We start from the raw sequence: 14,443 nt of genomic DNA on the forward strand, positions 1-14,443 counted from the left end.
AACATGGATCTCATATTTAAAGTACATTTGCCATGTTGGCATCTATGATGCAAAAATGAGATATGTGATTCAATTGCTATAATATTTATTTCGCGAGTCCATATCTATGCTTGCCACAAGCAGCGGATTTATGCTCGTTGCAATGTGATTGAGCCACATCATCACTTAGGTTTGCAACAGCCAAGAAACTATATTCTTATTTTAGTCATCAAACACATATTTCTATACATAATGCACATGAGTGAGATCTAAACCTTTCATTTACTTAGCCATACCTATTGATCAGATAACCGTTGAGGTCTACTGACAAATAGTAAAAGGAGTATCCAACCAATGGTATTCATGTAAGAGTATTTCAGTTCGTGGTTAGGATCATTTGATTGACGTGGCTTTTGATGTATGGCCCGCTCAGTGAAAGATACCTCGTTTCAACACTGAGGTCTTAGTATAGATAACAGTGAAGTGTGAACTGACAGTGGGGTGTACTAACCAAAAATAAAAAAAGTATGGCCAGCTCACAATACAATACAATTGATGAAAGAATAATGATATCATGCATATATGCCATGTATGTAGAGTACAATCTTAAATGATATGCTTGATTATTAATTTAGAATAAGTTTTATCATAGTGGGTCCTACCATTTACTTTGAAAGTATATGCATTTTTTATAATGTGATCATTTTGTGCCCATTTATTCATGAACAGAAGCCGGTTTTTTGTGGATCGTCCATAGGGTGTAGAGGGGCTTTTTTGTAATTTAAGATGAAATTGAAATGAAGAATTTTATTTAGTTAGGTGCCTGAATGCAAATATAAAATCCACGAGTTATTAATATATAAAATCTTATAATAGACGGAACCGATTGCGTCCAGTCCCTGCTAGAACAGACTCGGTCCACGAAGGGGATCTGTGGGGCGAATTGTTATGTATAGATTTAATCCAAGCCGTCCAACCATTTTTTCAGATCATTTTAAAATTTGATACAAAAAATGATATATTAAAAGGATCAAACGGACCACACCACAGGAAGCAGAAGTGATAATGACCCTTACCGTTGAAACCTTCCTAGAGCCCACCGTGATTTTTATTTACAATCCAATATATCCAACCTGTTAATAAGGTCACATAGACATGGATGAAGGGAAAACAAAAAACATCAGCTTGATCAAAACTTCTATTGCTCTCAAGAAGATTTTAACGGTGGAAATTCAATCCTCACTGTGTCGTCCACGTGGACCTTGTATCTGTCTCTCTTTTTTCTCATATCCTTAAAATGATCTGAAAAAACGGATGGACAGCGTGGATGAAACCATAAATCACTGTGGGCCCCACAGAACGACTGGCTGGACTGAGTCAGTCCAAGTGGCGGCTTACCAAAAAGTCATCTTCAATAGGGGCATTTTAGTAAATTAATTTTTGTTTTAATCCATATCCTTACAAAATCCGCCGACGTTTCTAGTGTCACGTGCGACGAGCTCACCACACATGTACTCTGACGTGTATTATAGTACTATAGTCCCACATGGTGGTACGATCTATGATACCGGTCCATGCCTTATTAATGCAGCGAATCCAGACCCTCCATCCACTGGTTTCTTTCCACGAATGGCCCGTATTGGAAATCAACACGGCTGGTTCCATCTACATGGATGCTGCCTTCAAATGGACGATCGAAATGAAATTCAGCAGAATAGATTGATCGATCAACTACTCGAAGGCGACATACAGACAGTAGAATCTATATGGACGGTGAGATTCAAATCAATCTATTAAAATTGCTTTGATCAGAGTGGGCCTCATCATCGAGGAGTACACTACTTCAATAGTCTGTCGGACTACTGAATAGTTGCCATTTCGGCCTCTTTCTTTTCATCTTCCTCCTATAAAATCGCCATGGAAGAGCGAAAGAGGGTTTTACAGAAAAACTACTGGAAGGGGCTTTTGCTGCAGCAGCGACAGATTGCTCTATTAGGGTTAGGGTTTCTATCTAGGGTTTCAGCCCCATCTCTCTATTTCTCTCCGTATCGCTGATTTCTTCGTTGCTGGTGCGATTTTGATGGTTCAGCTGGTAAATTCCGGCAACATCGGGCCGGTATCCGAGTCTCGGAAGCTTCCGGTGAAGTTGGAGATCGAGGATCCGTTGGATGAGGAGCACGGCCCACTCAATAAACGGTCCAAGTTCTCCGTGCCTTTTCATCAGGTTCGGTTCTCTTTCGCTTACCTCAGCGCTTTTCTAGTTTCTGATTCTTGCTGTGGATTTCTTCGGTTTCGGAATGGGGTCGGGTTTGGAAGCTGCAGTTCTTGTGTTGGTTTGAGGTAGTTGCTAGATTCTTGTGCTAGTTTCGAACCTGCGGGTGGTGACGGATTGGGTTCGGGTCAGTCTGGGCCTAACCCGCCCTGGCCTGATAATTAATAAAAATCCCTATTTCTGACTTGAATGTTCCTTCTCTGTCCGGTGATCAAGTGGACCACACATGCAGAAAGAAATAGACACTTAGAGGAAGGAAACTAACTGTCTGCATTCAAGATGCACGGGTTGCCTAATCAAGAATTGGAATGCAGAAAGAAATAGACACTTAGAGGAAGGAAACTAACTGTCTGCATTCAAGATGCATGGGTTGCCTAATCAAGAATTGGAATGGCATATTTGTAGGATTGGTCACATGTACATCTGAATTTGGGTCTGGTCGGGCTGCTCGGGTTGGCTAAAATGACTAGGGCCCAAGCCTGGTCCAAATATGGGTTGGGCGGCCGTCCTAGTTTGCACCACTTAAAAATGGTGGGGACCCTTCCAATGTGCAAATGACATACTTGTATAGCAATTCATTCTATACAAACTGCTGACCCAACTGTTGATGGAGCATAACCGAAAAATTGCACCGATAAGATAACATTATCCATCTAGTTTTCTCTTTGAATGTGGCCCACTCTCTATTTTACTTTCAACCGTCCATTTGTTACCACTAATTGGATGGTGGGTTTATTGTCTTCATAATATTGCCAATAATCGTATTTTATCCATAGACTTGAAAGTTCATGGAGGAAGATAGAATGAATAAAGAAAATTTCTTACGAATGGGGGATTTGAATGATGAACAAGTATCTATGCATTCACTCACAAAAAATGGGACCAACCCCCATTCATATTGGTAATTATTGGGTATAGAATAGATCCACTTCTCTTTGTTTCGAAGAACAGAATTGTTCAATTATTACCAACGAAATGGAATAAATATTAACCCATGCTTCAGGATAATCCACTAAAAAGGTGAGGTCCATAGCATATTTTTTCTTTGATAAAGGGGTATTTCAATGGGTTTGGCTTTGAATAATGTTCGATTGCTTGATCAATTTATGTTGGAGATATGCCCACTCCTCAATGGAACCCACAATTTGGATGGTCTTGATAGCTGTTCATCAATTCACAATGGGTCACTACCATGTTTTACATGGTGCAAAACTAACATACAAGTGTAGCCCATTTATATAGGTTGCGTTACGTTGTTTGTTATGTTGACAACCATGGTGGACCCTCCACATTGGGTTTTTGCATCTGTGGAAAATTAGACAATGTTCTGGTTGCATGCCCTGAGAAAGTTTGCATCTATTTTAATGTTGGCGGTCATGCAAATGTGACAGTTTAGTGGTGTTATTGTTATAATGGTTAGTGGCGGTTGTAATGGGTGGACCATACAATTTGGTTAACACAACATTTTTATTTTTCCACTGATGTGTCACTTAAATTGAACAGCTAATTTGGGAAAAGGTGGACAATACCATGATGATTGCCTCAAATCATCATAATCATCTAAGCCTTATCCCAAGTTCCCAACAATTGGGTCAGTTACACTAATCCTTTTCCACCATTCCACTATCAAGGGTTATAACTTCAGTTAGACAATGCCCTAGCATGAGTTTGGAATGTCATATTGTTTGGATTGATGTTGGAAGTTTTGGCATAAGCTTGACATGTGCTGCAAACCTGATGCAACTTGCTCCTTTCCTTTATCTAGGCCGGGAACTGGCAATGAGAGCATAGAAATCCCACAGGCAGAATGCAATAGACTATTACATAGGTTGATTACAATCAAAACTTGATTACAGTTAATGAGTTACCATGGGGATTGCCTAGAGTGAATTTAATCATAAGATGCGTCACATGCGAAGATGAGCCCAACCATCGTTTGTACATTGATTTCAACATTGTAGGGCACCTGATGAACGGAACACATGGTTTTTGCCCATGGTAACATTTATGATGGTGCTCCTTTTGGTCCTTGAATGGATTGGATGTGTTACACACAAATGACATGTTGGAGGAATTTAAACATTTTATGCTAAATTTAGCATACAACATTGTGTTTGATCATTTCTCTTAAGAAAAAAAAGTAGAAACACAAAAATGGATGAAGCCACTTTAAATGCAGATTATATCCTATGTTATGATGATTAACATCTGACAAGCATTTGCGTGTGGATGTACAAGTGAACTGAATTGCAAAAAAAAAAAAGAAAAAAAACACACACACACACAGAGAAGTGACCAAATTGTGATTACGTTTTGTGAAGAGCCCAACAATTGCAGTTGCAATCCTACCAGGTTGAACTTTAAAAGCAAGGAAACTGCTGTTTGGTCATTTGATCTTTATTAGATTAATAAGCGCAATTCAATTTGATAGTGCATCCAAGCCCTTAGTGCCATTTTGCTATATAACATCGACTATGGGGTTACAGTTGGATGTTATAGTAATTGATAGTCGCAAGAGTTAGCATGGCCGAGAGTCTGTTTGACTCATTGTATGACATAGCATTTGGCCACATCATCATTCACCACAGCAAAGATTACAAATCAATCCCACGTCATCGCGTTTGGGATGATATTAAAACAATTTCTCTGTTTGTTGAATAGAAATTGCTTCTAGAAAATCTTTATATCGTGACGAAGGTGGGATTTTGTCAGACCCAATATTCCTCGACACGTGATTGAGTTCTTTGAAGAGAACCGTAACAGATGCAGGGATTAGGAACTTACAATGCTGCTGCCGTTTACTTGGTTTGTTAGGAACTTGTTATGCTGCTGCCGTTTACTTGGTTTCTTATTTTTCATGAGTTTTGTGTACTACAGCAGTGGAGCACCGGTGATAGCAATACAACAACTCATCCTGCGCAATACAACCCACTCAATGAACCTAGTCCATTGGGTTTGCGGCTGAGGAAGAGTCCGTCATTGTTGGATTTGATTCAGATGAGGCTCTCTCAAGTGAATGCCGCTACATTAGGAGCGGCAAGTGGTGAAAATCTTGAAGTGGGAAAAATAAAAGATGCTAAGTGCAACAGTGTTTCGGGTACTACTGAAAAGCTGAAGGCTTCGAACTTTCCTGCTTCACTTCTAAGAATAGGCACTTGGGAGGTAAATGCTTAGGTTTTGAGTTGATGGTATGAATCATGGGAAAATTATGGTCGGCATTGTTAATGCACTATTAAAGATTTCAGTCTCTGCTTGTCGTTACTTCCAACACGCGTTTCTCATTGTTTTGTTGGGGCCTGTTCCACTGTACAAAAAATTTGGATTGGTTGCATATTTTTTTTGGCAGAACCAATCCAAATATGCATTGGAGTGCTGCAGAAGTCAGATAAAGCTTTCTGGTCCTCAACTTTTTCTAGCCCTGGATCTCAAGTGTGATAAGTCCTTAAAATCTTGGTTTGGGTAGAGTGCATCCTGAAAGCTACCAAACACGGGAACATCTAAAAACTTATGCTCTGTGTTTCTAATGTGAGTTTTTTTTTTTCTTCTTCTTTTTTTTTGTACAAAACCACCTCCCTCTTTGCTGTGCGAGTGTGAGAAGGTCTCAAGTCCAACTGGTTGGACTATAAGCTACGGTCCACCAGTGTATAACTTGCAACCTTTCATGTTTCTGCAACATCCACCCGTCCAATATGTTGCCTCGTCATGAGGATCACCTTGTGCAAAAATCAGCCACATCTATTCATCAAGTGGACCAAACTTGTATTTTGTTATTTATCAATGGCCAGACATTATTTTCGATGGTGGGCCAACCTATTGGAAGGATTGGATGTCTCATGCACTTACTACGTTGGAAGTTATCTACTAGGTGGACTGTAACTTGTGGTCCAACCAGTTGGACTTGAAGACCTCCTCTGTGTGTGTGTGTGTGTGTGTGTGTGTGTGTAGTGACCGTATTTGCAAATAACCCTCAAACTTTTGTGTATTTATGCAATCACACCCATGTGCTTAAATTCCATCAATGGATATGTTACAATGTGTAGACGGTTTTTTTTTTTTTTTTGTGACTAATTGACCATTTTGCCTCTTCAATTATTCAAAATGCCTTACACTGTGCATGAGTTGTTAACCATTTCAAAATTACCATTTCTCCTTTTTTAGTTGATCCAATGGGTGTGTGTGAGATCTGATCAATCATCTAAATGGCCCCACTTTATCTGGTGAGCCCCACTTGTAGTTTGTATATTCCATAGTGGATCCAGCCTTCCAAACTTTAGCTCTTTTTTTCTTTTTTCTTTTTTAAAAGTTCAATGTGGATAGGAGTGCCCATGGCTTATCCACGATGGGGCTGTTAACTTGATGGTCTAGATCACTTGTATGGATCCCACATATGTGGAATTATCAAACCTTTTGTTTTAAAGGGGTAAGATTAAACTCCTTGCATCCAACCCATTTAGGGCTAATTAAAAACCTAATGAAGGGGTTTTTTCCCTTTTTTTTTTTTAAAAACAAAAAAAATTTAATTTAATTTTTTACAATTTTGGAAATGGTAGGTGGTTATTTTCTGGGTTGTTGGAGAGCCTGTCTAGTCAAACTGCTTGTTTGCCCATGGGTGGAATTTGCTGGCCTTCTTTCCTCTGTAATTTTTTAGTCTTTGGCTGGCAGTTGGCTGGCCCCTTTTCTTCTGCTTTGAGCTCTTTGTAGATGTCATTTTGCTTCTTTTAATAAATCCTTTGCCAATTAAAAAAAGGTAAGTGGTTATTTAGAAATAAGGTAAATTCAGGGTTTTTTTTTTTTTTTTTTTTTTTTTAAATTTATTTGTTGTATAACAAAAAGGGAGGGGGCTTTATAAAAAGAACTCTTTTAATTTTCTTCGTTATAGGAAGTTATTGTCTAGTTCATTGGAATGCAATTATAGTTACACGACATATTGCTGCTAATTGAAACTCTTTACCATCCACAGTGCGTGTCAAGATATGAAGGTGATTTAGTGGCAAAGTGCTATTTTGCGAAGCATAAGCTTGTGTGGGAAGTTCTCGAGGGTGGTCTCAAGAACAAGATGGAAATCCAATGGTCAGATATTACAGCTCTGAAGGCAACCTGCCCTGAGAGTGGACCTGGTACCTTGGATGTAGTGGTATGTTGAAGATGCCTTGCCTACGAAGGATTGTTGTACTTCGTTGTTTTGGATTTGTTCTGACAATGGTGTGTTTATTCTGTTTAGTTGGCTAGGCCACCTCTCTTCTTCAGGGAGACGAATCCGCAACCTAGGAAGCATACCTTATGGCAGGCAACTTCAGATTTTACTGGTGGACAAACAAGTATGCACAGGTAATATATTCCAGTCATGCTGGTCAAAATTTTATCTGTTTATAAGCTGCAGATTGGTGATGTTATTAGATGTTGTCATGCATTTTTCAGAATATGTGCTTTAGCATAACTGAATGCATGCTTATCCATGGCAGTAATATCTGAAGTACATTGTGAGTTACTACAATCCAATTGTCATTGATATGAGCGATATTGATGATAATGCTATGATACACAGATGCTTGTATTTGCTCAACGTGTTGTGTCTGACATGGCACGATGCTGCTACTTGTAATGATATTGTAGGATACTTGTCAGAAATGTTTTAACTAAACCTTATTGTATTGTGTTACTTAATTTTGAAACTCCGACGATTTCATTTTCATTCGTGTCATAATGTATGTGCATGTTTGTACCATTCAAAAGATTTCAATTGTTTGTTTGTACCATTCAAAAAATGGTTTTCTTTTCTTTTCTTTCTTTCTTTTTCTTTCTTTCCTCCTTTTTTTTTTGAGAGGTAACAAATTTTTTATTATAAACAAGCACCAAAAAGGGAGCAAAGAAAAACAATACGAGCAAGACACCCCACCACATCACAAAGACAACGAGGATGAATTCACCTAACCCATACACAAACCCTATTTTTAGGCAAAGACCCAAGCTCTCCTCATCACCTACTCTACATCATGAGAAACATTACAAAAACATCTCCCATTTCTTTCTTCCAAATCGCCCAAAGACCAGCCAGCAAGCATAACCTCCATGAAGCCTTTATCTCCTTGCCAACCTCCCCTCCTTGCCAAGCCACCAAAAAATTACCCACTGAACATGACATGATCCAAGAGATATTAATAGGAGATAGGAGGCCACTCCACAGCTTAGAAGCAAATGGGCAGTGAAGAAAAAGATGGTTAATCAATTTTGCATCCGCTCCACAAAGCAGACAAACATTGGGTAAAATCATCCCTCTTTTTTTAATACCATCCACAGTTACCACCCTTTCCCTACCAACAAGCCAAGAGAAAGCTGCATTCTTTGGAAGGGCACCATAGTGCCACACATATCTCATGTTCTTAAATGCCCCATTCCCCTCATTGTATAACATTGTGTAGAAGGACCTTAACTGAAAAGCACCTGGAATTACCCATCTACCAAACAGAAGGTCCAACTCCCCACTACTTGGATGATACAGGTGAATATGAGTAAGGAGTAAGGTCAATTCAATCACCTCTTTGTCAGACAAAAGCAAGCAACATGGAGGAGACCACACTCCAAAAGACCTATCCAATAAGAAACAGTCCGCAACCATGATGTTGCGAGACAGAGACAACATTCGGAAACAGGCTTTGTAATGGTGTATCTCCTGCCCATTCGTTTTCCCAAAACTGAATCTTCCTTCCATCCCCAAGGCTGAAACAATCCCCTTCATCAAAGCTTGACTTAACGGAAAGGACCCCTTTCTAAATCGCTGAAGCTCTATAATAGGAAGTTCTCTTAGTGCACCATCCGCCAATGTCACAATTATATTTGGAAGCTATAATATTTATCCTTGGGGAGTCGCATTACTCTCGTAGTGCAGAGTCCTATCTCTGTTCCCAAATCAGTAGTTGCCTGTGGGTATCATAGGTGAGAGCAGTATGATAGGAGGAATCACGAATAGTGAGGAGTTTCCCTTGTTTGGAGACATGGTTAACAATAAGTGATTTACAATAACCCCCCAGTGAAACACTGTTTGTGAGGGTAAAACAATGAAAGGGGAAACAAGTGCGTAGGAAATGACCAGAATGCTTCTACACAAAAAATTAAGGAAAATACTTTTTTATTTTTATTTTTGCTTTCATATATATGCTTCTTGCAAATATGCTTGTGTTTAATGTTTGGGAAGTTTGTAGTTGCTTTTCCTGGTCCATTTAAATTAAACAATACATGTAAACAAAGCCTACTTTAGTCTGAAACACACGTGCGACTTTTACTGCCGAGGATTGAAAATTGGTTTGGAGTGACGTATCAGTCACCACCACAGCTGGATCATATCGCTCGGCATCGGGTTGATACAGCCATATTGGTTATGGACAAAACCAGCATGCATCAGATGGTACATACCGGTTTCAGATAGTACTGTCAACCTTGGTTGCTGCAAATTGTTAGCAATTTGAGCATGGATAATTTAGCTCGCTCTAGAAACCCCCGGTTCCCTTATTGTGGGCCATGTATATTTTTTAGAAGATGCTAAGCATTCGGTTTAACACATCACAGACCCAGAATCATGGAATTCTTGATTTGGTGCATTCAGGAGACATTATCTACAGTGCCCGCAAGGCTCGTTAAACAAGCATTTTGAAAAGCTCATCCAATGTGATCCTCGCCTTAAACTGCTGAGCCAACAACCAGAGGTAGTGCTAGATTCCCCATACTTTGAAGCAAGGGGCTCTTTCTTCGAGGACCAAAGCGATGCCAAATCCTGTATCCTCAATCATATGAAGACCGAGTATGTATCCACCTTCTCAAGTTTCCGAGAGTCACCATCGCCAAGTGTTGCCCAATCATCTTCCTCTGGGAGCGAACTGCGGCATCCTGTCAGTAGAGCATCCGAAGCGGCATCCATGGGATCGCCTTCTCCATGCTCAGGTATGCTCTTGAACTTCACATCATAGTAGTTAATGGCGAGTATGACAGAGGATTATTCTCTAGAAACTTGTGATAATGCTTCCCCTTTCTCAAGCCCTGTGCTGAATAGGACACCATGTCATGCTGCATATTCTAAACTTTCCATTCATTACTCTACTACAATTGGGACTGACAAAAGCACATTTGGGGGAAACATGTTGAGAATTAGTGTGACTTGTATTGGCAAGATTTTGAGGATCTCATGATAATATTGTGAAAAATTACACTAAACCATATCATCACGAAATCTTCTTCTTTTTTTTTTCTGGCATATTTTCAAATATTGCATTTTATCATGATATTAACTCCTATAGTAAGTACCTTAAGGAATTTGTTGTATGTATCTACTTAAAATTTAAATTTATTTATTAATTTACAATAAATATTTTAAAATTATTTTATTTTTTGGTGAGAATTTCCCAATAATATTCTGAAAATCCTCAAAATTTCCAGGCTGAGAAATTGCCGAGAATGAGATTTATCACTATGTTTATTACTCTGCTTCAAAACGTTTGGATGTGCACATTTAATACCAAATATTTCATACCATCTTGTCAAGTAAAAAAGAGAATGGATTCATTGAAAACTTGAACTGTGCTTAGGAAAATCTGGCATCAACCAATGGTATCACCTTCCAAGGAAAACAATGATATTGTTCCAAGAACTGTTGTTGTTTTTCTATGAACAGAATGTCTTTTTTTTTTTTAAAAATAAAATAAAATAAAATCCATACACTAAATTTACACTTATCATCCAATCCAGAGCTTCTTCTAACAATACCTCGTACTGATGCTTGTCAAAATGCTCCCGATCCTTGATGGATTTGGGAATTGGGAAGGTGACCTGGAAGGGCCCAAAATTACCTCATACCTGTACTTCCACACCATTGTACAACACCCTACATGCACAAAGCCCACCTTCAGTGGTCAGGGCCATTCATCTTGTGGTCCCCTCCACAGATTGTCAATGTGAAAATCATAACAGAAGAATGTTCCTAACTATACTTTTAAAAAGAAGGATGTTCCTAACCATCCAATTGGCAGTGTGTCAACAATTAGTTAAAACCAACATGTCAAACAGTTCTCATTTGATGTGAAAATCCATAGACTGGACAGAAGGTTAGCTTGCTCGATCAGCAATTTTAGCACTAGAGTTCATCCACCATGGGGCTCACTGATGAACTGTTTGGACCACTTATGCTCACATATGTTGGAAACTGGCATGGTTAGCAGACCATCCGACTCACCTACAACCAAAGTGTGGTACGGCCCATTTTCTCTATGCCCCCCCCTGAAGATGTATGTAAATGCTTGTAAAAAATGGGTTGTATGTAACCTGCAGCCATTTGTTGGTGATAAGTCAGCCATGTGTCAACATTCAAGCTGCATCACCCGACCTACCCCAAGGCCCTGTTTGGGATCAAGGAAATGAGAAATGGGAATATAGTAAATCCATGAACTTGTCAAATTCATGGATTTGCATTGGATTCGTATTTAGCAAATTTGAAAGTCCACACTCAGTGGCAATTCAAGTACAAATCTATGGATTTGGGGAGCATTTGTTGCAAGGTAATTATTTATTGCAAAGGATTTTTATTTTTATTTTATTTTTGCTTTAAAATGTCTCTCATTTTGAGGATTTGACAAGTGTTTAGTGTTTTTTTAGGACTTGAATTTGCCCCAAATACATGGATTTATAGAGGTGTGGATTGGGAAATCCATGGATCTAGCAAATCCCAGGGGAAATTTGAAATCTGTGAATTTCACAGATCCTTGCCCCCAATCCCTCACCCCAAACAGCCCCTAAATAATTTGTTATTGGTACTCGAGCAAATACCAAAAACATAATTTGGTATATTGGATTTAGGGTATTTTGGTATTATAGATTCATTTCTATATTATACGCTCTTCTATCATTATATTGATGGGTTCTAGCCCATAGCACAATAGTAGACAGGGCATGTTTCAACCATGGTATTAAAAAATGGTTACATATCCGCCGATGCATAAAGGAAAATTGTCACCCCCTTTACTTGGTATGGGGTGAGTCGGTCCATTATGAAAAAAATAGGTTGTATCCGCCTGTATCAGCGAATATGCCCCGTCTCGGTGCTGTTATATGGCCAATACAACCATAAAAGTTCCATTTTGAACATTTTTTTCTTCAATTCTCTCTTTTCTTAATTTCAACTACGAAGAAAGCTTAGAAACTCATTTTAAACTAGATCCAGGCCTTTTTTTTTGGGATCAAACACAATTTCCTCGATGAATCAAAGTGGTATGGACCATTTTGGGAGTATTGAAAAAAGGGTAAATCATCCTTTTTTTTTATTTTTTATTTTTTCATTTTCTATCTTCTTTTTGTTGTATTTATTTTTAACGGGGCCTCATCCACCAAATCAAGCTTCATTTGTGTTCAATTAGGGCCAATTTGTTACCTTACAATAAAAATAAAAGAATCGATTAGGGCTGATTGGTTTACTTCAGGGGGCCCAGCTGAGCCCTCCTGGCAGACAACCCTCTTACTAAAGAGTGTTCGTTACACCATTATCAAATACATTTCCAAAGCTAAAAAGACTACATATTTGAGATCTTCACATTTCTTAGAATTTAATCAATAAGTTGATTGCTTTGTTTTGTTCATAAAATGATACCACTTGCTGCATTTTGAGATGTCACTAATTTCTATATTTTCACAGATTCAAACTGCTTTGGCTTTTTTTTTAAAAATAAAATAAAATTGAATTGCCTTTGTGGTAGCTGTCCTTTCTTGCAATCTTTACTTGGTTTCTAACATAGGTTCCCTATTTCAGTGATGGATAGTCAGGCCACCGAAGATAACGGGAGCAGTGAAAATGAAGAGCATAAGGAACCCAACCAATGGGACCAGTTAAAATTTCATGGGCTCCACCCGTCCATGTCTATGAGTGATTTGGTGAACCACATTGGCAACTGCATTTCTGAGCAGATGAATTCCGCAAATCCGCTCTTATCCAGCCAAGCTCGCTCTCAAAGCAGAGAGATGCTGGATGAGATAACACAATACCTGCTCAGTGATTCCCAGGGCACGTCTGCATCCGACGAGCAGTCCCTCATGTCAAGGGTCAACTCCCTCTGCTGTCTGCTCCAAAAAGACCCTGCCACCATCCAAAAACCAAGAAATGAAGGTGGGTTGGGAGGTGAAGATTCCATGAATGGTCAGCCAAATTCGACACATGGTGATACTCTGGCATCCGAAGGCTCTGGCTGTAAGCAACTGCCAGCTATTTCAAGAAAAGATTCTGTTGGGGAGCTGCTGCTTCATCTTCCTCGGATTGCATCAGTGCCGCAGTTCTTGTTCAATATTGCAGAAGACAGGGATAACCAAGCTAGGTAATGGTCACTGTCAAGGCATCCTTGTGTGGGAGTAGGTTTCTTGTACGGAAGTTTTTTAGTCTTCATTTTCCAGCATAGATGGCAACCTCATGGAGTAGGTTTCTTGTATAGAAGTTGGGGTCAAAAGATTTAAGTCTTCATTTTGCAGTATCTCACTGTGAATGGGAGATGTTGAAGTAGAGAATCGTTGGGATCCTGAAATTTGTTGATGATGGGTCCTGATGAAATCTCATCTTAGAACATTTGGGCAGTTTCATGTGAGGTTTGGATATTCTTATTTAATGTTGCTTTGTATGGATGAAGTATATAATCCTAGTTGTTTTGTATGGATGGAGTATATAATCCTAAGCTAAGTTGGATGGCTTAGACACGTCTGGCACATGGTTTGGTGATCAAGATCATCATTACCCATACATGCACATGATCACTTATATTCTTATTCCCATATGGTTGAGCTTTTGTGGGGCTCATTGTGACATCGGTGCACAATTCAAACCATGGGGCCGCCTGCCGTGATCTATGTAGCGCTTCATCAGCCATGTTCACATCTCTTGGGGTCCCTAAATCCCAGTGGGGTGGGTCTGATTAAAGGGTTTTGTCCAACCTCTCCCCCCACTTTTTCTTATTTCCCTGGATCCACCTGGCACATAGTTGAAGACGTGATCATATGGCGCATGCCTCCTATTGAGTGTGTATATTTTGTGAATGCCGATCCTCTTGGTGGTTGTTGCAATCTAATTGGACCGCGTGATTGTGTAATTGCATCAGTGATTGAGATGTACCAATCGCTATTCAGCAAATGAGGAAAAAAGCAGGAATATCGTGCTTTTGACAAACAGAGGAT

At 39.3% G+C, this 14,443-nt stretch overlaps 1 protein-coding gene across 2 annotated transcripts; it reads left to right on the top strand.

Annotated features, from left to right (window-relative positions):
- The first annotated feature begins 1,899 nt into the window (after window positions 1-1,899).
- Window positions 1,900-13,965, top strand: LOC131256916 (uncharacterized). 2 transcript variants are annotated; one of them, XM_058258018.1, is made up of 6 exons: window positions 1,901-2,203; window positions 5,129-5,413; window positions 7,212-7,385; window positions 7,473-7,579; window positions 9,852-10,186; window positions 13,038-13,965. In XM_058258018.1, exons 1-6 carry the CDS (start codon window positions 2,060-2,062, stop codon window positions 13,598-13,600), a joined length of 1,608 nt encoding a protein of 535 aa, XP_058114001.1. In that variant the 5' UTR covers window positions 1,901-2,059; the 3' UTR covers window positions 13,601-13,965. The 2 variants fall into 2 exon arrangements, with proteins under 2 accessions (XP_058114002.1, XP_058114001.1); XM_058258019.1 differs by lacking the exon at window positions 5,129-5,413 and having other exon boundaries at window positions 1,900-2,203.
- Window positions 13,966-14,443: the final 478 nt, after the last annotated feature.

Source organism: Magnolia sinica, chromosome 9 (assembly GCF_029962835.1).
Source record: "Magnolia sinica isolate HGM2019 chromosome 9, MsV1, whole genome shotgun sequence".
Taxonomy (NCBI): Eukaryota; Viridiplantae; Streptophyta; class Magnoliopsida; order Magnoliales; family Magnoliaceae; genus Magnolia; species Magnolia sinica.